The sequence below is a fragment of the Lontra canadensis genome, unplaced genomic scaffold, assembly GCF_010015895.1.
Source record: "Lontra canadensis isolate GAN:19392208 unplaced genomic scaffold, GSC_riverotter_1.0 scaffold79, whole genome shotgun sequence".
In the NCBI taxonomy this organism is placed as follows: domain Eukaryota; kingdom Metazoa; phylum Chordata; class Mammalia; order Carnivora; family Mustelidae; genus Lontra; species Lontra canadensis.
Genome location: NW_022631073.1, coordinates 1,170,832 through 1,191,210, shown reverse-complemented (window position 1 = coordinate 1,191,210; position 20,379 = coordinate 1,170,832). Strand labels below are relative to the sequence as shown.

Below are 20,379 nucleotides of genomic sequence, written 5' to 3'. Positions count from 1 at the left end.
TACACAGCTGGTTGACTGGCCTCCCTCCCACACTTGGTGCTGGGACACGTGGGGAAGGAAACGCAGCCCCAGGCCTGGGGAGACGGCGGGAATTCCCAGCGTGGTGCTGGGCGATGCATGGGCCGGCCCAGGGCAGGGTGCCGCCCGTGGGGTGGCTGAGGCTGTGCGCTCTCCCCTACGTTGGCTCAGGGCAAGGGCGCACATCCACCTGGGGCAAAGTTCTCGGGTCCCCTGGAGGCGTCTGGAGGTCCCGGCCTCCACCCCATTATCTGAGAAGCTCCTGGTTCACGCCCACCATTGCCTTTGGGGTGACACACCCAGGTATGAAATTGGACCTTAAAGTTGGGTCCGCAGCCTCTCATTCCAGAGGCAGAAAGAACACTGCGGGCACTCCTACTGCGCCCAGCACGGGCACCAGCGGTGCGGGTGGCCCGTCACAGCTGCGCACGGAGCGCAGAGGGCCTCTGTGGTCTGTGGCCGGGGGCCCGGCATGCAGTCTAGACGCCTTCCTCAGGGCTGGACGCCAGCCTTGGCCCTCCCCTCCCCCGCTGCACGTGGCCCAAGCTCTGCCGAGGCCCCGGGAGGCCAGTCTGTTCACCGGCTGTGTTTTCCCTCCAGGCCAGCGAGGAAATGTAGTGGAGCCGCTGCGAGGCCCTGCCTGCCCGAGCTTGGTGTGAACAGCCCAGCCCAGACGTGCGGCCCGCCCTGGGCACCCCTGGGGCCACCCTCACCATGTCCAAGAAGGGCATGGGCACCCGAGGCAAGGGGGACAAGGCGGAGCTCCTCGCTGCTCTCCAGGCCGCCAACGAGGACCTGCGGGCCAAGCTCACTGACATCCAGATTGAGCTGCAGCAGGAGAAGGGCAAGGTGGGCCCCAAACCCCCACCCCGTGGCCCCTAAACACCCCCTTCCCTCTTCTCCACCCCCTCCCGGCCCTGGCGTCTGCCTGCCTGGTCCCAGGGTCCACAGGGACTCTCGGGGCCGCTGGGAAGGACAGACCGCTCTGGGAAGAGGGCAGCGGGGGCTGGGGGTATCGTGAGGTGGGGGACCGCCCTGGTTCAGTGCCTGGGCCAACGGGACGTCGGCCAGTGGCACCATCCTGGGAAATGTCCCCTGGATGGGCAGTAGGACGACAGCTGCAGGATGAAGGGCACAGTCTGAGTAAAGCGCTTCCAGGGGCCTCAGGAACGCGGGGGCCGCCCAGGGGAGAGGCGATGGCCTGGGGCAGGCCTGAGATGGCGCCACCCGGACGTCCAGCACTTGGGGTCCTCGAGGCCCACGCGGAAGGCGGGGCTTGTGCTGGGGGGAGTGCTGTTCTGGTCCCGGGACCGCCTGCTCCGTGCCAGGCCAGGCCTGGGTGGGAGGTGTCCCACTGACCCACTGTCCTCTCCACGTCAGAACCTCTGCCCTTGCCCCCACCAGAGGCCTTCTGGGAGTGTGGAGAGCGGGTGGGTCTGGAGGGGTCCTGCCCAGTGCAGAGCTCTTCTGGGAGGCCGTGGGGATGGGGAACCAGGTTGCTTGGGGCCAGATCTCTAACAGCTGTGTGACCCAACCTGGTTACAACCTGGTCCATGAGCCGCGGTAACCCCGTGAGGTTCAGATCCTGCGTGCATCAGTACAGTGACTGGACAGGCCCGCGCCCGGCGGTTTCCGTGCCGTCTGCAGGCTGAGTGTGGCCCGTGGTGGTCGCTCACCCTCCTGCCGGAGGTCCCCGCTCTGTAGAAAGGCGGCAGGAGCAGGACCGACGGTGCAGGGAGGAGCCCCGGGGATGGGCCTGCAGCTCCGATACCATAGGCTGCTGTCCCAGCGGCCACGTGGCCCCTCCCGTGGCCAGGCCTCCTTGGTGGGCCTGCGGGGGAGTCGGAGCCTATGGGGACACTGCTGGGACCAGGGAGTTAGGGAGCGTCGACACCAGCACTCGCTCCGGGCCAGGCGTTCCCCGAGAGGCCCAGACATGCGGCTTGGGGCGAGCCTGGGGCGAAGGTGCAAACACACCGTGGCCCAGGACGGAAGGTGCCCCGCGTGCCGCGTAGTCCTCGAGGTCGTCCCACACCGAGGTCGAGCCTCAGACCCGCACGGGGGTTGGCGCGGGGGCCAGGCCCTTCGTGAGAGCACTGTCCGGCCGGCGCTCAGAAGCACACGCGTGGACGCGGGGCCGTGGCGCTTGCTCACGCGCACACCCCGCACGTCAGGGAGGCACTGTGCTCCTGCGCCTGCGCTTTTAGCCAAGCCTGCCGCCCCGCAACGGCCTGGGGGTGGGGGCGCCGGGCGGGGCCGGGGTGCGGGCGCCGGGCGGGGGGCGGGGCGTGCGCTCCTGGTGCCTCCACAGCGCCCACAGCGGGCAGGGTTGGAGCTCGCATCCCCTCACTGCCCTGCGAGAGCCCGGGAGCTGGCGGCCGAGGTGCTACAGCCGGCGCCTTGCATTATTTCTGCTCCGGAAAGGTGGACCTCTTGGTACAAATTTCAGAGGGAAGGAAAGAAAAGGCCCTCGTCTGCGTTTGTGCTCTGGGTTCCCGGCCGCACAGCAGGTGCCCCGCGCGTGGCGCTGGGGCAGGTCTGAAGCTGCTCCCACAGCGGCCTGCCTGCGGCGTCTGGGCGGTTCCCAGCCTCGTGCGGCCGGTGCCGGGAGCGTCCGGGTCTGCACGGCTGAGGCCACGTGCAGGGGAGCTGGGTCCGAGAGCGCGCGTGTGCGTGCACGTGTGTGCGTGCGTGTGTCCAGGCGCGGCACTCCCAGACAGCCCAGTCACCTGGCTGAGACGACGGTGGGGGGGGTCCCCCAGCTCTTCTCTCTGCAGGGGTGAGGCTCCTGAGGCTGCGGTTTGCAGACTTGCTGCTCGGCAGAGCCTGTGACTCCTGTTAGAAATGGGGCTGCCAGACTCACCCTGGCCGGCGGGGCTCACCCTGCCCATGGGGCTCACCCTGGCTGGCAGGAGCCCTTCCCCGTGCACTCGAGGGGATGCTCTGAAGCCCACGGCCTTGGGCATCACGGCTCGGAGCCACCTTCCCTGCCGCCTCAGCCACTGGCTGCCCGCGTCCCCCATGGCTCTAGGCTGCGGTCAGCGTGGGGGCGCGGGGAACAGAGCCCAACGGCCCCACGAGCCCCACGAGCAAGGTGCCCGTCCCGGAGAGCTGGGTCTCCTCCATTCAGGAACATGTAGGTGGCGACAGGGTCATGGTTCTTCATCATCGTCTCCCCTTCCTGCCCTGTTGCTAGTCTGGAAGGTGGGAAGGAGCCGCCGAGGGCACCTTGGCCATTGAGACCCGGGGACGTTCTCTGAGCCTGAGCCTTCCCTCCCCCACCTCTGGGCTCCCACTGCTACTTCCAAGTCAGACCCGCACCTTCCCGCCAAGCATCATTAAAACATTCAAGTTTTTTTGTGTTTAAGTGTGTTCATGGGTGTGTTTGTGTGTGTATCTGTAGACGATACCCACCACCCAGAACCAACACAGGCCATTGTCCTTCGGGATTCAAATAGGAAAGTTCTAGACCCTCACAGACACGCTGTCGTTCCTGTCTCCTCCCGCATGGGGCTGGCCTCCAGGGACGGGCATGAGGAGAGCAGGCCCCAACGTGGGCTCAGGTCAGGGAGCTGCTTGGCTGTCTCTAGCACGCCGGTAGGCTCACGGTTTCTTTCTTTCTTTTTAAGACTTATGTAATTATCTGAGGCAGGGGGTGGGAGTGCAGGAGGAGAAGCAGTGGGAGAGGGAGAGACCAGCAGGTCCCCCCCCGCCCCGCTGAGCAGGGAGCCCTACTTGGGACTCGATCTCACGACTCTGAGATCATGACCTCAGCTGAAACCAAGAATCAAACGCTTAACTGTGCCACCCAGGCTCCCCCCAGGGTTCAGAGCGCCCGTCCCCACCGCCCCCCCGGGCCTTGAGCTGGGAGCAGGATAATCGGAGGGCAGAACGCCCCTCGGGCCAGCAGCCAGGTAGGTCAGTGAAACTCGCCTGCGATCCTGAGCCGGTGCCCCCCGCGGAGGGTCGGCAGCGCTCCATCTGCTCAGCCCAGCGCGACCCTCGCCACATGCCACACAAAGCTGCTGGTACTGGGGCCGTAGTCATGCCAACGTGGGGGATGGAAAACACGAATCCGAGAATCGTGATCGTCGACAGCTCTGTCCTTATCGATCCTGAAGTCTTTTATGTGCCACGGTTAACGTCACCGTTGCAACAGTGGGGGACAAATTTGCGTAACCAGATCTGGACCATGGGACTGATTTCTGTCTGGTTTTGGCACCTTCCAGATGCTTGGGGAGGAGGGCTGGATCTGGACCTCAGGCCGGAAGTCTGGGGACAGCCAGCAGGACCCGACCCACTCGCAGGCCCGGCTGGGTGGCAGGCGTGTGCCGGAGGCCGTGGCGTAGGTCACCCACCCTTGAGCAGGAATCCTCAGCACAGCCCGGAGCAGCGACACCACAGTTTGGGACTGTGACTTGCCGGGGTAGACGAGGTGCCCGGAAAGCGTGGGAACCTGCCGTGAGCTCAGCACCTCGGTTTTCAGGCAGCTGGTCAACCTCCTGTGGGGTACTTGGGGGGTTGACTTGACAGTAAAGAGCGAGACGCGTTAAATCGAAGAGGACTGTCCTGCAGCCGCCCTCGGTTGGGAGACTGAAGTGGGGCCATCTCTGGTGAAGAACCTTCCAGAAAGAGGGAGCTGGCCCCGCAGGGAGAGGAGCTCACATGGAAGGCCTCGCAGGAGCCGCGTGGAAATGAACTCAGCGTCCGTTAAGCAGAGCAGGGTGCTGGGGGCGTGAACGTGGACAGTGAGGTGAAAACAAGCCTGGTGCTGAAGGTCTCCCATCTCCACCACAGCGCCAAGGCCCCAGCTCCAGCCCAAACACGGAACAGCCCCCACGGCCGCACTCATGGGGTCCCGCCCCCACTGTGCCCCCCGCTCATGAACACCGCTGCGGCAGGCGAGACGGAATGGACACGACGGGCTTCCGCCTGCGCGAAGGACGCTGGCCTGCTTTAACTGGGAAGGAGTTTCTGGAACACGGGGTGCCTGTGTGACCGCCAGTCCGTGCCTCAGTGGAGGGAGACACTGAGGAACGGGAAGCAGGCGTCTGGGCGAGGTAAAGCCAGGCAAGAAGGCGTGGCGGCAGTGCTGCAATCAAGGAGGGCCTCTCAGAAGAGGTGGTCCAGGCCAGAGACCAGAATGACTGGACACAGCAGGCCAAGGCGGGTCTGTGGGAGCTCCTTTTGGACAGGGCTCACCTGATGCAGCGGCAGAAATGGTGGCCCCCAGGTTAGGCCACGGAGGGCCGTGTAGGTGGGGGTAGGAGGGGCCCGATAGTGTAGCGTGTGGACCAGGACATTGGCAGAACACAGGGGGTCCTAACGCAGATCAGGACCCACTAGGGGACCATGAGCTTACTGACAATTGTGCGGTGTCCTGGTCATGAGGTCGGGGTAGTTGTCACTGTAGGTCGTGCTGGAAAATGTGACGGTTGCAATCTTCCCCCGGTTAAGAAGGCCGTGGGGCGGGGAGGGACGGCAGGCCCTGCAGCCACCGCAGGTCCGGCACGCCCGCTGTGCTGGCCTGGCTCCGAGGGGAGCGGTGGCGTCTGCGTGACAACCGTGGAAGGTGTGGGAGTCGATAATGGGGAGTCATGTCCACATCCCCAAATCCCTGTTGTTTCCAAGCCTCCCATGGGGTAGGGTCTTCCCCTCCTGCAGGCCCAGAAACACGGAGTCCCCCTTGCAGGGTGCGGCAGGCTCCCGCGGCAGCTGCAAGCTTTTCCTCCTGGTCCGGCAAGACCCAGACAGCAATCTTCCCAGAAATACAGCCCCTTGGAACTTGGCAGACAAAACGGGGCAGGAAAGACCCAGAGCTGAACCAAATAGCGAGCCAGAGGGAAGATGCCTTCTCAGAGCCAGGACCTTGAGGAACCAGGACCAAGACAGGGTGTTCCAGAAACTGGCCTAACATGGGCAAAGGCCGCAAGCAGCTGACGTGGGAAGTAAGGGGTGCGCGTTCAGCTCCTCGAAGGAAGCCTCCCTGTCCGTCGGTCCGAGGTGGTGCCGCTGTTGGCTGGACCGGCGCCCTGACCAGTGGGGGACAGGCGGGCCTCACGCCTCCATAGCCCGTCTCTGGGGAGGACCCCGAATTAGAGAGAAAGGTCCTTTCCCGCAAAAAGCCAGCCTGCGTGGAGGTGCCCACGACCCCTGAAGCCGGGTCCCAGCGGCGCTGTTTGCCCATGTGATTTAAAATTCCATAAACCTCGAGCAAATGTGTGGACGGGTGTTCAAGAGCCCTAAACGTTCTGTGGCCCCGTAAAGGGTTATGGCTGCTTCCAAGCACACACGAGCGTGAAACGGCGTGCCAGGGCCCCTGGTGAGAGGAGACCCGGGGCTTGTGGCTGTGTGGCCGGTGGGTCGGGCCTGCCCCGCGCCGCGGTCTGAGCACAGGACCCCACCCGCAGGGCCCGGCTGGCGCCTGGGGGCTCCTTGCAGATGCGGTTCTGATCCCGTCGGGTGAGATCAGTGACGGGATCTCGGCTGCGGACACACAGCGCGTCCCAGGCCCTCACTCCTCGCACTGCAGCTGCGAAGACTCCGGGTGCCTCTATCTCCATTCTGTCTGGAGCAGGTTGGCGGGAGACCCGCTTCAGGGCGTCCCAGCCCAGCCCCTGTCGCTCTGCAGTTCCAGCAGATCGGTCCCTCTTAGGGACGTCCGGTCAGGAGTGCGGATGGCGGGCACCCGGTCCTATGAGCGCCTGCGTGGGTCAGGGGCCGGACGCAGGCCATCCTCATGGGGCTGTGGTCTGGCTTGAGGGTAGAAGTTGGCCTTGACCAAGGAGTGGACATGGTAGTGCCTGTCACCGTGGGCCCTGTGTGTCCACAGCAGTTCCAAGCCACTTGGATGGCCGGCTGGGGGGGAGGTCCTTTGGGGCCGGCGCCCCCTCCTCTGGGAAAGCCTGGCTCGGCCTGGGGTGGGACTTGGGGGTCAGGCGGGTTTTTGTGAGGACTGTGGGCAGCACTGAACATAGTTTCTTTCTGAACAAAACCTGAGGACGGCCAGGCCACGGGAGCCAACCACGCAGACAAGGCACAGCCATGACCAACTGGGAAGGGAGTGGGGAAAATGTGGGAAAACACCCGTTCTCAGGAATCTTACCGGCAGGAAGGGCGTGAACACAGCAGCTCCCAGGTTCTGAGGGTTCCGAGCGACTGCGTGTCTCACGTGTATAGAAGAGGAATGCGGGAATGTTCTCCCTTGCCGCCCCAGCTTCCTTGAGAACCAGGTTCTCCGTGTGGGGGGAGCGGAGGCACGGAAGCTGCCCCGGGAAGTCGAACAGAGGCCTGGGCTGGAGGTGGAAACCGCGCTGGCGATGGGAAGTGCCGGCAGGAAGCTCGAGGCATCTCCTCTCGCATACGCACGGGGAGGCCGTGTTTCTGTCCGCCGGGAGGCCAGCATCCGGGACCAGCCTGGGGCTGTGGCAGCCCCCGGGTCCTGCTGGGACGCCGAAATAGCACTCCCCCTTGAAAGAAGTCAGGGTGCCTGGGGCACAGGCTGGGCAGGCGGTGAGCCACAGGATTGCCCGACCTGCGGAGAGCCTGGGACAGCCAGGGTCACGGTGCGTCCGAAGGCTTCGGGGCTGGCTCGAGCTGGCCACAAACGGACGCTCTGAGCCTCAGTGGGATGAGAGCAGCGGCGAACCGAACCCCGCCAGCCCTGCTCACACCCACACGTTCCTGATGAAACAAGTGATTGGGCTCCTGCCAGGCCAACGAGGAGCCCGGTCCCTTGAAACTGGGTCAATGGAAGGAATGAACCGGAAGGGTGACCTGCCCCTCACAGGCGGCCCATCGTTTGGCGCGGAGACCCCCCCCAGATGCAGAAACCGCTCAGCCCGCGACGTCTGGGAAGGCAAAGCTGTGGCCCCACGAGCCAAGAGTCAAGAGCGCCACCGCTAAGCCACCAGCCGCCACGTCAGCCGGACATTGATGAGGTCCTGGGAGGCCGCGGTCTGTGGCAGAGGCAGCTGCGGATCTCAGGGAAACATTGCTACCTGCTACCTCGGCAGGACCATCTCCTTAGCTTTCAAAGCTGTGTGTGTTTCCGGGACAGATCGGAGTCGCCCAGAACCAGTGGGACTCAGCGGGCAGGCCACGGCATATCTCCAGTTTTCGGTGCTCGTCTGGGGACAGGAGCCTGGGACGCCTCCTGCCCATCGCCTCTCCGCGGCCTGTGTGCTCGGGGCCGCAGGCCACATCCCCGCCTTCGCACATCTCCGGCCCAGGGAGCCGTGCGGTGGAGCCCACAGCACATGGGGAGGAATTCACGGGCCCCGTGGATGGAGCGTCAGGGGAAAGCCCACTGTTGGAGACCTGAGGGGGCGGAAGGCCGAGGCAGGGACCGAGGGCATCTCTGGGGCACCCTCGGAGCCCAAGGAAGCAGCAGGGCTGGTCTTCCCATCCAGTGTGTCTTGCTCGGAATTGCAGTGAGAGCCTGTGTCTCCTGGGAGCGCCGTGTGCTTGCTTGTGCACTTTCTTTGGTAACTGTGAGGGCTGTAGCGGAGGACCCGGGCTCCGAAGGGGTCCCCGGCCACGGTCTGCTGCGTCTGAGCCCGCTGCTCCAACCTGCTCACGGCTCGCTGGAACGTACAGGGCCGGGCACTTGGCGTGGGTCTGGGTTTTCACCAGGCCCTTCCCGCATGCAGCAGGGACAGTCACAGGCACTGGACAGAAGGGCAAGTACGTTGCAGGTGTGGGTGCCGTTGTCTCTGAATCAGCTTAGAGCACAGTGAGAGCCAGACCCTGCAGGGCTCTGAGCATCCCCCTCCACCAGCTTCCTGCTGCGACAAACTCCAGCTCTGTGACCACCCGTGACCACCACCCGTGACCACCACCATGACCACCACCCATGACCACCACCCGCGACCACCACCCGTGACCACCGCCCACGACCACCACCCGCGACCACCACCCGTGACCACCACCCATGACCACACTGCTCTTCCCTCTGCTGATGCCCATGCAAGAGGCCGGCTGGCTCCCTTATGTCCGGCCGCGAGCCCCCGACACCACCGAGGTACTGAAATGGCTCGGGAGTGGCCCCCTTGAGAGCACAGATTGCTGATTGCCCCCCACACAGCTGAGAAGACCATTGACATCTTCGCCTTGAACTGGAGAAGGGCAGCACACCTCCAGTGGGAATGGAGCAAGCCCTCGCACTAGGCTTCAGCAACGGCCCCTTCTCTGGCGGGAACCCGGACGGCCAGGCAGGTACTTGCTCGGTCCTGCCAGCACCCAGAGGCCTGCAAGGCTGGGACAGAGTTCGGTCACTAGAATTGGTGCAGCACTGCGGGGTCTGAGCCATCCCGAGGGCAGCTCAGGGTGGACCCCACTGCGCACTGGGCCACCAGGCGGGAGCCCCAGCTGCGTGCGTCCGGTCACATGCATGTCCTGATGGGGAAGTAAGCGTACTATGGGTGTGGGGCATGTAGCCTCCCGGTCTGCGTGCATCCCGGGGAAGCTTGCTCTGACACGGGAGGGACTCCACGGTCCTGGAGAGAGGGATGAATAAGGCACCAGGGGGCGTGCTGTGAGAAGGGGGCGCAGAGTGGCGGGTCGGCGCGCGGAATTAGGGCTCGGCCTCTGGGGGCTGCAGGACACGGTCTGGGGGATGGGCAGTGGGCCTGCCCAAGGTGGAAGGTCAGAGCTTGTCACCCTGGGGAAAAGAACCCAGAGTTGTGAGCTGGGGTGCCAGGGTCCGTGACGGGGTGGGGCTGGAACTTCCCAGGTGGCATAGTGGTTTTGTCTGCTCGCGGAGGCGCCCCGGCTCTGCCTTTGCCCTGAACGCCCACAAAGCAGAAAAGGGGATTGGGCCACCCGTCCGCACGTGCGAACGCTTCCTCCTGTGGACGGTGGATGGTGGGAGGGTGGGAGGGGAGCTGAAGCCGTAGCTGTCTAAGTGGGGAGCAGGGGCTCCCGCTCTGAAGCTGGGCTTGGGGTCCACAGGAGAGAAGGAGGGGCTCAAGGATGCTGGCCCTGCACGAGGTGCCGCAGAGCACGGAGGCTGGGGCAGAAGCAAAACACCAGCCACAGCGGGACCCGGGGCAGGTCAGCCGCTGCCTCACCCCATGCTAGGTCCTGAGCCCCGGCTTCCTGCCGCGTGTGGGTGGTGTGGCCCCTGAGCCAAGACTGACGTTCTAGATGAAAACAAGAGATTCAGTCAAAAATCTGAGCATTTCCAAAATCTAGACAGACCGGTGGCCTCAAGTCGCCTCCCCGTCGGCCAAGAACATCGCAGGAGGTAAGTGCAGCGCCCTGTCCTCTGGGCCGGAGGCCCGTGCCCACGCGCGTCCCGTACCTTCTTCCTGGCGGCTCATGGGCGAGGTGGCCGCTGGGCGTTTGCAGCGCGGCCGGGCCTGGCGGGGGGTAGGCAGCGGAGCGGGTCCGTGTGGACCCACGTGTCTGTGACCTTCCTTTCCAGGCTCACGGTGCTTCCAGCCTCCGGCTCCCGAGGACGCCTGGCACGCTCTCCACCCGCCCGGCTCGTCCGTGAGGAGGCGTCTCGGGGGGGAGATAGTTCCCAGCCGTGCGGGGAGGAGCACAGAACTCCCGCCGCGAGCCCCGGACGTACACGGGCCGGGACGCGAGCAGCAGGCGGTGGCGCTCCTGTCTTTCAGGTGAGCCGGGTGGAGAGGGAGAAGAACCAGGAGCTGCGGCAGGTGCGGGAGCACGAGCAGCACAAGAACGCGGTGCTGCTCACCGAGCTCAAGACCAAGCTGCACGAGGAGAAGATGAAGGAGCTGCAGGCCGTGCGGGAGGCGCTGCTGCGGCAGCACGAGGCCGAGCTGCTGAGGGTCGTCAAGGTCAAGGACAACGAGAACCAGCGGCTGCAGGCCCTGCTGCACGCCCTGCGGGACGGCGCCCCCGACAAGGCCAAGGTCGTGCTGCTGTCGGAGGCGAAGGAGGAGGCCAAGAAGGGGTTCGAGGCGGAGAAGATGAAGATGCAGCAGGAGATCTCGGAGCTCAAGGGGGCCAAGAAGCAGGTGGAGGAGGCGCTGACCATCGTGGTCCAGGCCGACAAGATCAAGGCGGCGGAGATCCGCAGCGTGTACCATCTCCACCAGGAGGAGATCTCCCGCATCAAGAAGGAGTGCGAGCGGGAGATCCGCAGGCTGGTATGTGCTCCCGGGGCACGGGGCGCGGGGAGGGGCACGTGGGACGTGGGCGTGAGCACCGGGTCCAGAGAGGTGAAGGTCACGGCCCTCGGGGGCCGTCTTGGTGTCAGTGCCATGTGGGGAGGCACCCTCTGTGTCTGGACCAGGGGGAGTCAGCGTCTTGTCCGGTCAGGAGTGGCCGGATTCCGGCAGCTTCCCTGGGGCGTCGGGATGGCTCCAGACACCCGCTGTCCGTGGCTGGCGCCCCGAGAGTCGACGTCCTCAGAGACCCAGAGCAAGAAGTGAAAGAGAATATTCAGGGACGGGAGGGCCTGTGCTTGACTGTCCTCATCCCTTGGAGCTTGACCTCCTTGGTATTTGGGGGAAACGGAGCTCGACCTTAGAGCCCCATGTCCCCTGTCATGGGCTGGGGACGAGCTGGCTTTGCTGCTGGTCACACTCAGGACCCCTGGGATCCCCTGAACAGGATGCCACAATCTCTCCAAGCAGCTCGGCCGGGCACCTCTCCCTCCTTCCCTGGGCTCCACTTTCTGAAGACTGCCCCGGGCCGTGCTGCCATGTTGTACTTCCCAAAAGGGGTACAGCCGCTCTCTAGACCCGAGGCCCAAGGGGGAACGCAAGCCTTGCGAGCTGAACACAGCTCTGCGGCCATGTGTACATGGGGGCCCAAACACTCCCAGCCTGGACAGCCGCCCTCCTTTCCCGGGCTGTCCCCCACTCTGTGCCCCCGACAACTCTAAGCCATGCGTCAGTGCCACCGTGAGCCACCAAGACCCCGTGGGAAGTGTGGGCTTCCTTACGCGACAGGACGGTCCCTCCTGTCTTCTTCTGCCCGGGAAAGGGAGGACACCAGTGACCATCTAGACGAAGGTGGGACAGGACGGTCAGTGCCCACTGTCTGTCTGCAGGCCTGTGGCCCGTCTCCTCAGCTGGGCGCCTGTAACACAACCAGACGGTCCCTGTGGTGCCCACCGCCCCCCTCCCCCCGGCATGGACGCTCCCAGGGGCAGCTGCAGCCAGCTCTTTTAGCTGATTCTTCTGAATTTTGTGCCAAATTCTCAAAAACATGCTTATATTTCTAAATTTTTAAAAGATTTTATTTATTTATTTATTTATTTATTTAGTCAGGGAGAGAGAGCAAGCGTGAGCACAAGCAGGCAGAGAGGCAGAGGCGGAGAGAGAAGCAGGCTCCCCGCTGAGCAAGGATCCCGATGCGGGACTTGATCCGGGGACCCTGGGATCATGACCTGAGCCGAAGGCCGACGCTTAACCCACTGAGCCACCCAGGCGCCCACAAAGCTCTACTTCTTGATATCTCAGTTTTTGCTCCCCCTTTGCCTGCCCTGGCCCCCTGGCCCCCTTCCCCTCTGCTCCTAAGTTGTCCGGGTGGTTCTTCACAGGAGGACTCGGCTTCTGTGAGCGAGGGGCCGATTCAGGAAGGTGTGGGCACTGTCAGGGGAGACCTGTCTGGTGGCGACCCCCGGCAGGTGCTCACTGAGGCCCCGGAGGAGGGGCGGGTGACGGCCCGGGACAGCAGGGTGTCCCCTGGGGGGCAGGGCCCAGCCATGGCCGATTCAGCCCAGCCGGGGAGGTGGGAGCACAGGGCCAGCGTCCTGGGCCCAGAGCCCAGGGTATTCAGGGACACGAGAAGGCCCCACGGGACACTCGAGTGAAATCTAGTATTGACAAGACGGCTGCCGTGTGCGCGTTCCTCACACAAGACCCACAGCGCCCCGCGGCCCTGTCACCGTATCGTATGCACTTCCCTTTGCCGAGGAGTTCGTCTTCTCATTTGCTTGTTTCTCTACGTGCCTATTTGTGATTCAGCCCTGAATTCCCGGGAGGGCATCTGTGCCCCGAGCACAGTCACGCATTTCCCTCGTTCCCGAGATGTCCCCCCTGGAGCCCCCCGCCTGCCCTCGGGCCTGCCTTCCCCCGACCCCGGCCACTAGCCTGACCTCTTGGCCTCCTGGGAGCCCCCGCCCGCTCCTGGGCTCCGTCCTCCCACGTCCTCCTCTTTGCTGACGTGTGGTTCCCGCTTCCGCCGGAACGCGGGCTCCAGCGGCGTCCCGGACCCTGAGCGCCGAGAGAACTTGCGGAGACTGTGTGTGTTTTGTACGAGACTTTGATTCCGCTCTCACGCTCGGTGCTTCCGGGTCGGGGACTGTGGGGCGGAGAAGTTTTCCATCAGGAATTCGAGGGCATCTCTGCGTTGTCTTTTAACTTCCGGCATGGCCACGACAAGCTGGAGGCCGCCGTGGCTCCTGACCTTCCCCGATCCGCGGGCCCCCACGGAGCCGCGTGGGGCTCACGGGCAGACGGGCTGTAGGAGGTTCTGCTCGGGTCGGGGCCTCTCTTTGTTTTCTTTCCCCTCCCAGGAACTGGAGTCAGGGCAAGAAGGCGGAACAATGGCACCAAACACAGCAGGTTGGAAAGGAAGGTGTAAAGCTGTCTTTTTTGCAGGTGCTGTGCCTGTAGGAAACCCTAAGCAATTCACCCCAAAACCCCAGAACCATTAAAAGAGTTCTGCACGTTTTCAGGATCAAGATCAAAATGCAAAGATTGGTTGTATTTTTATTCACGAGCGACAAACAGTCCAGAACAAATTTGTTTTTAAGATTTTATTTGTTTGAGAAAGAGAGAGAGAGCACGAGTGGAGAGAGGGGCAGAGGGAAAGGGAGAAGCAGACACCCCGTGGAGTGTGGAGCCTGAGGACAAGGGGCTCAATCCCAGGACCTGGAGATCACGACCTGAGCCTCAGTCAAGAGTGGGACGTTCGGTTGACGGAGACACCCAGGAGCCCACTAGGGTATTTTACACGCAGGTTCCCAGCCCCCAGTAGGGTATGTTACACGCAGGTTCCCAGGCCCCAGTAGGGTATGTTACACGCAGGTTCCCAGCCCCCAGTAGGGTATGTTACACGCAGGTTCCCAGGCCCCACTAGGGTATGTAACACGCAGATTCCCAGGCACCCCATGTAGTGGTTCTCGTTCTGTGCGCTGCGCAGAGCCTGCTCTGGACGGCAGGGGCGAGTCAGGGTGTGCAGAATGTCCTCGCCCCTCCACAAGGGCCATTCTTCCGTCCTCAGCATCCTTCCCTGGGGACCAACCACCCCAAGGGCTGCCTCGGTTTCCGTCACCTTCTGTAACTGGGAAAGGTGGAGGGGATGGGCATGGGGGTGCTAAAGGGGGCGGGAGTGAAGGGTGTGTGTGCTGGAGAAGAAGGGGTGAGGGGGAGCTCCCAGGGGTGGAGGTTTGGGGCGGGGGCTGCTATGGGGGAGGGGCAGGGGGGTGTAGGAGCTCCCAGGGGTGAGGGGGTATGGGTGTGCTGTGGGGGAGGAGAGGGAAGTTGGGGAGCTGGGGGTGTGGGTCTGGGACTACAGGGGGGTTGGGGCAGCTCGTCTGGAAGCTGGCCAGGCCCAGTCAGGATTTGGGATCTTCCCTTGAAACTTTGGGAGTGACGCCACCGGACTCCGTTTTCAGCGAGGACAGTGGTTGTGAGGGACGGGCTGTAGCAGGCACAGGCGTGCACACAGGGAGGCCACTACAGAGGTCTGGGAGAGAGAAGGTGGCGGCAGGGTGACCGGAGGCTCCTGACTCACGCCCCCATTTCACCGGAGAGCCCTTGTCCTGTCCCTTGGGAGAGCTGGTCATCTGGGTGTTCGCGGTTACATAAGACGGGGACAGATGACGTCCCCAGGTGCTCTCTGCAGAAAGAGAACCCACGGGCCTCTGGCAGGGAAAGGGGGTGCTGGGCCGCAAGGCAGCGGGACTGAAGCCCCCAGTGCCATGCTGCCCGCCACTGCTTCCCCGGCCGGCCTGGGCATCATATGAGGACATGTGCCACAGTTGGAAGCAGTGCCTTGTAGACCTGGGGGCCCCACGGGACCTGACAGAGTTTTCTCTCCACCTCATGAGCCAGCGTGTCCCCCCTTCCAGGTGGGCATTCGGGTGGGAACCGCAGGGTCCTGTGGGGCGTCTGCTGCCCATGGACACTGATGGACACCAACGCTGCTGTGTGCCGAGCCCCCCGGCGTTAGGAGGACCCCCTAGGACACTGTCTCTGAACTCGGAGTGACTTCCCACCCTGGCGATCAAATCCCACCCCTGTGTGAAGGCGCCTGTCCTTGAATTTCCTCTGTGGGCCTGTCACCCTGCTCTGCCGCAGCACGTGGTATAGTCGGGAGGCCCCTTAGGGAGGTTTGCCTTTCGGTGGAAGCCGTCTGCTTACGGAGCTCATTTCAGTGGGATCTTTGTGTCGGGACTCATTTCCTGGGGTCCTGACGAAAGAATAATGATGTTTTCTAAGTGTCGCGTATGAGTGTCGTTAGAAGAAGAAGAAGTTAGAAGCAGAACACGGCTGCTTAGTGATACAACTATATTTCCCTGGTCACTTTGTTTTCACTAATTCAGTGTGTTTCTCTGTGCTCCAGTAAATGGGAATTTAGCAATTAAGGATTTCTTTTATTCTATTCAGTTCATCGCTTTCCTGCAAAACTATGATCCGGGCTAATGAGACATCTCACGTCTCTGCTCCAAGCTGACCTCAGCAGATGGCCGGTTCATGAGCTTAGTTAGCCTTTAACGGCAAGCGAAGCACGAAGATATCCCATCCTGTTCCGTTGTTTGCAAATTTGTTTTAAACTGAGTCGTTTCATAAATCGAGAACCGTTTGTAAGGACCCCTTGCCGCGCCCCAGTCCGTCAGTCTGTCTGTCTGAAGAAGCGGGGGTGGGGTGTGTTTGCCTCCCCACGGGGAGCGGCCCATCCCACAGCGGCCAGTTGAGGGGCCTGGAGACAGGTGGCAGCCGCGTGCCGAGAGCCTTCTCGCTGCTGTCAGGAGGCCGAGCGCTTCAGGGAGACTGGGGAGGGCCGCGGACCCTCACGGCCACTCGCCTGCTGGCCTGAAGAGGCCTGGGTGGGCCAGACACTCCTGACTTCCAGTCTGGAGCTGACTTGTCCGGAGACCCCCTCCTCCATGCCTTAGCTCAAAGCAAGATGAACTAAAAATGCAGCATTGCCTGCAAGCAGTCGGGCAGCACCTCGGTCTATCCACGCCTCGGGGCAAGGAGAGGCAGGGTGCAGAAGGACCAGAACGTCGGCTCTTTCTGGCCGGGGTGCCCCTCAGAGAGGAGAGGGAAGAGGCAGCGAGAAACTTCCGCTTCTCATACCCTCAACTGCCCTGTTGGAGGACGGACCTTGCTCCTCACGTCTCCTATGGATGGGGTCCCAGGAACTCGGCGATTCCCCGGCCCTGCCCAACACACGGCAGAAGGCAGGAGCTAGAGGGGGCTTCTGCGGACCTGCCAGCCAATGCCAGCCCCCAGGAGCCCCCGCAGTCCAGTGCCGCAGGGGGTGGGACACTGGGAGGGGTGCCCGGAGTCCAGAAGGAGACTCAGCAGCTGCACCAGCTTGAACTGGACTAGCAGAGCAGAGGCCGGCCCAGCCGGGGGTGGGATGGGGGGAGTCACACCTCGGCCGGAGCAGTGGGGCTGTGCTGCGGCACCTGCTTTGCATCCCGTCGCGGAGCCCAGAGACACATGGGCAGGGCCGCTGCGGTGGGGACCCTCCTGGCGCTGGCTCCGAGTGCCGCTGTCTGTGTCTATGGTAACTGCGGACCTGTACCCTGCCTGCCTGTGTGATTGTGTTCTGTTCTCCTTGTAGATGGAGGAGATAAAATTTAAAGACAGAGCAGTCTTCGTGCTGGAGAGAGAGTTAGGGGTTCAAGCCGGGCATGCTCAGAGACTGCAGCTCCAAAAAGAGGCTCTAGATGAGCAGCTGTCCCAGGTCAAAGAGGCTGATCGGCACCTGGGCAGCCCCAGACGGGAGCTTCCTCATGCAGGCGGTGCAGGAGACGCCTCAGACCACTCGGGAAGCCCTGTAAGCACCTCCCCACGCTCCCCCGTGACCCAGAGTCACAGACAGCGCTGTGCGCGGCTCTGCGGGCCTGCTCGGGCGGCTCCCCAGGGAGTTGAGAGCCTAGGTCCAGAGTTCAGAACCCCCCGCCTCGGGCACGCTGTGTCTGCAGCCCACCAGCCGGACCCCAGACCCCCCGCTTCTCCGGCTTGGCTGGGCGGGCAGACACACTTCTGCCTCCTTGCTTCCTGGCTGGCGTGGCACAGCACTGGCCCTCACTCGACCACCCGCCCCCCATGGTCCCCCGAGGCCTCCGGCTGGAGCCTGCCTGCAGCTGCCAGGCCCCCAGGCAGCTAACAGTCCTTGCTTGCTGGTCCCGGTTCCCGCCCCAGCAAGAGGGACGAGGCTGCACCATCTCCATCTCCATGTGCACGGGCTCCTGGCTCTCCATTCGCCCGCACTCCTGCCCGTCACCCCCACCCGCTTTTTGTGTGACCATGTCACCCTTTTGCTCTTCTTCAGGCTGCCGAGATAGCGTGGGGTGGGGGCAGCCCACAGCCGCACGGCTGTGACATCATCACTGCTCACTGCTGCTCCTGATTCAGAGCCCGCTGGAGTGGTTCTTGGCATTCCGGGGTGGGGGGCTCTAAGTTCCGTGGACGCTCAGTGCAGGTCCTGCGGGCCCACCCCTAGCCTCTCCTGCACCTGCTGAATGAGGAACCGTTCCTCTGTCCTCCCCGGACATGCCTTTGTTTGCTCTGAGGACAAACTGTTTGAGCTGAGCCAGCCCGAGGACAATGACATTTCAAGAATAGAACATGATTTTTTTTTAATAATTTTATTATAAATCGCTTAACTGAATTGAATCTTGCTCTGCCACTCGATGGATTGTGTGAACTCCAGAGAGACTCTGAAACTGGATCAGAATGTTTTGATTGATTTTTGAATGAGGTTCCAGAGGTTTCAAAAGTGACCTCGTAGAACCTCAGTGTGAGGGAGCACGCGTCCTGGGAAGCCATCTTTGCAAAGTCTCAGGCTGAACATCTCCTCCTGTGCTCACACGATCATACGAGGGAAGCTGCGATCCCGCCTCCCGCACACACAGGCCCTCCCGACAGGGGCAGCCCTCGGCAGCCCCAAGGGAGGCTGCAGCACCCGCCCACACCCGCGTGCCCGCCTTTGCACGCCCTTGCCTTCCACTGCATATCCCGGACATCCTGCTCCTTCGCTCTGCCCCCACTGTGTGGTCCGCGGTGGCCACAGTGGTCAGCAGCGGTCCCCTGCCCCTGGGGGGGTCTGTCCCCACCCACCTGCCATGTACGATCATGGGCCGTCATGGCACAGAACTGCTTTGTTCTCCGTGGTGACTGGGATCTGCAGAGGTTTCTGCGCGTGTGTCTGCGAACAGTTGTTTGCAGTTGATTTTTGTTTTAGGAACAGCAGTTGGATGAAAAAGACGCTCGGCGCTTCCAGCTTAAGATCGCGGAGCTGAGTGCGATCATCCGGAAGCTGGAGGACCGAAACGCCTTGCTTTCGGAGGAAAGGAATGAGCTGGTGAGTGGCAGTGGGGCAGGGCCACGGGGTATCTGTGTCCCCTGGGTCTGTGGCTGCTGAGGGGGCAGGTGCCCCCTTTCCTTGTGGAAAGGAGTGATGGTGCCAAGGACAGGGCTTGCATACAGGCCTCTCAGCTGTTTCAATAAAGCTTTATGAACAAAACCTGGTTGAGGGGCCACATGTGGGCCTTGGGCGCCAGTTGGTTGATCCCTGCTCCATATTATTGAGCAAAAGTACCATCCGTCCCATGAGTTCCCTGGGACGAGCGAGGCCCGTCCCTCTCTGGGGAGCCATCACGATTATGGCTAACGGGCACTGGAATTTCCAGGTGGCCCGTGTCTGAGTGGGGGCTCCTCCAAGGGCCCTGAAGGGTCATGTGCCAGGTGAGGCTCCTGTGGCTCTTACTGGCAAAATAGAGGCTTGGCCCCGAGACGGCGTGGCTGGAGCCAAAGCTGTTCTGGTCAGTTTGCCGTCTCCGTAGGGTCTGTTGGTTCCATGTCACACTTACAGTCACGCCGTGTGATTAATTTTGTGTTTCAGTTAAAGCGCTTGAGGGAAGCGGAGAGTCAGTACAAGCCACTGCTGGATAAGAACAAGCGACTTACCCGGAAGAATGAGGATCTGTCCCATACTCTGCGGCGGATGGAAAACAAGTTAAAATTTGTCACCCAGGAGAACATAGAAATGGTAAGGGGCCCTGCCTGGTGCGGTGGGCCGGGAGGGTGCTCACGCCCCGGCTCTGGTGTCAGACAGGGCAGCGAGGGGGTCACAGACAGGGCAGCGGAATCCACCGGGCTGGCTGGGAGAGGAGGCGGTAGGTGAGGGTGTGAGCGTGGAGGGACAAGGCTGTGGGCACCTGCCTGAGCACGACCCGGTGGGGAGGTCACCGAGCAGGTCAGCCCCAGGCCTGCCGCGGGTGGAACACCAGGAGTTCCTCGGCCTCTGCTGACTCTGAAAATCTAGGGCTCAGGTGGGAGGAGCCCCGGGACACCTGTGTGGAGCGGCTGCGGCTGCAGACCAGCGCGGCGCAGGCCGGAGCTGCCGGAGGGCCCAGTCGTGCAGTGGGGGATGGTTAGCCGGTGTCTCCTCGGTCCCTTCTTAGTTTAGCCGGCCCTTCACCGCGGTTGGGGGTGGGGGAAGGCCGGGGTGCACCCCCTCCCCGCACCCGGCTGCAGAAATGCCTCCTTCCCGCGCTCAGCTCGGAAGCGGCGGGGTGCGCGGGGGCAGGCCGCTCACGCCGCCGCCTCGTCCCGGGACGCAGACTCCCCCCGAACCCTGCCGCCGGCCGCCCCGGCCCGAGCGGAGGCGCGCCTGGCCCCCGGAGGACCGGGAGGCGCGGCTGCGCGTCGCGAGCCCCGCTGGCAGGGAGGACCCGCTCGGGCCGCCGACCACCCCTCAGCCCGCCCCGCGTGACCGGGCCTGGCTGGCTTTGCAGCGGCAGAGGGCCGGCATCATCAGGAGGCCCAGCTCCCTGAACGACCTGGACCAAAGCCAGGACGAAAGAGAAGTGGACTTCCTGAAGCTGCAGATCGTGGAGCAGCAGAACCTCATAGACGAGCTTTCCAAGGTGCCCGCGCTCGTCGGGCCTCGGCCCTCCCGCCCTCGGCCACGCCCCTCCCGCCCTCGGCCACGCCCTCCCGCCCACGGCCACGCCCTCCTCCCGTCTACCTCGGCCTTGACCCGCCCCTCTCGCCCGCCCCTCCCCTCGACCGTCGGCCCCTCCCCTCCTCGCGCCCCTGAGCTCGCGTCACTCTCGGTCCGTCCTCTCCCACCCATGGGCCCTTCGCTCCCGTCTCTCTCAGCCCCTCCCCTCTCCTGCCTCGGCCCCGCCCC

At 63.3% G+C, this 20,379-nt stretch overlaps 1 protein-coding gene across 2 annotated transcripts in view; it reads left to right on the top strand.

Annotated features, from left to right (window-relative positions):
- Window positions 1–659: 659 nt before the first annotated feature.
- Window positions 660–20,379, top strand: part of JAKMIP3 (Janus kinase and microtubule interacting protein 3) — a 42,673-nt gene continuing 22,953 nt past the window's right edge. For both annotated transcript variants that reach the window (XM_032882058.1, XM_032882059.1), the window contains exons 1-6: window positions 660–867; window positions 10,641–11,138; window positions 16,801–17,016; window positions 18,427–18,546; window positions 19,087–19,233; window positions 19,982–20,113. In XM_032882058.1, coding sequence (XP_032737949.1) covers window positions 733–867; window positions 10,641–11,138; window positions 16,801–17,016; window positions 18,427–18,546; window positions 19,087–19,233; window positions 19,982–20,113 — 1,248 coding nt within the window. In that variant the 5' untranslated portion in view covers window positions 660–732. The remainder of the gene's footprint in view (window positions 868–10,640; window positions 11,139–16,800; window positions 17,017–18,426; window positions 18,547–19,086; window positions 19,234–19,981; window positions 20,114–20,379) is intronic.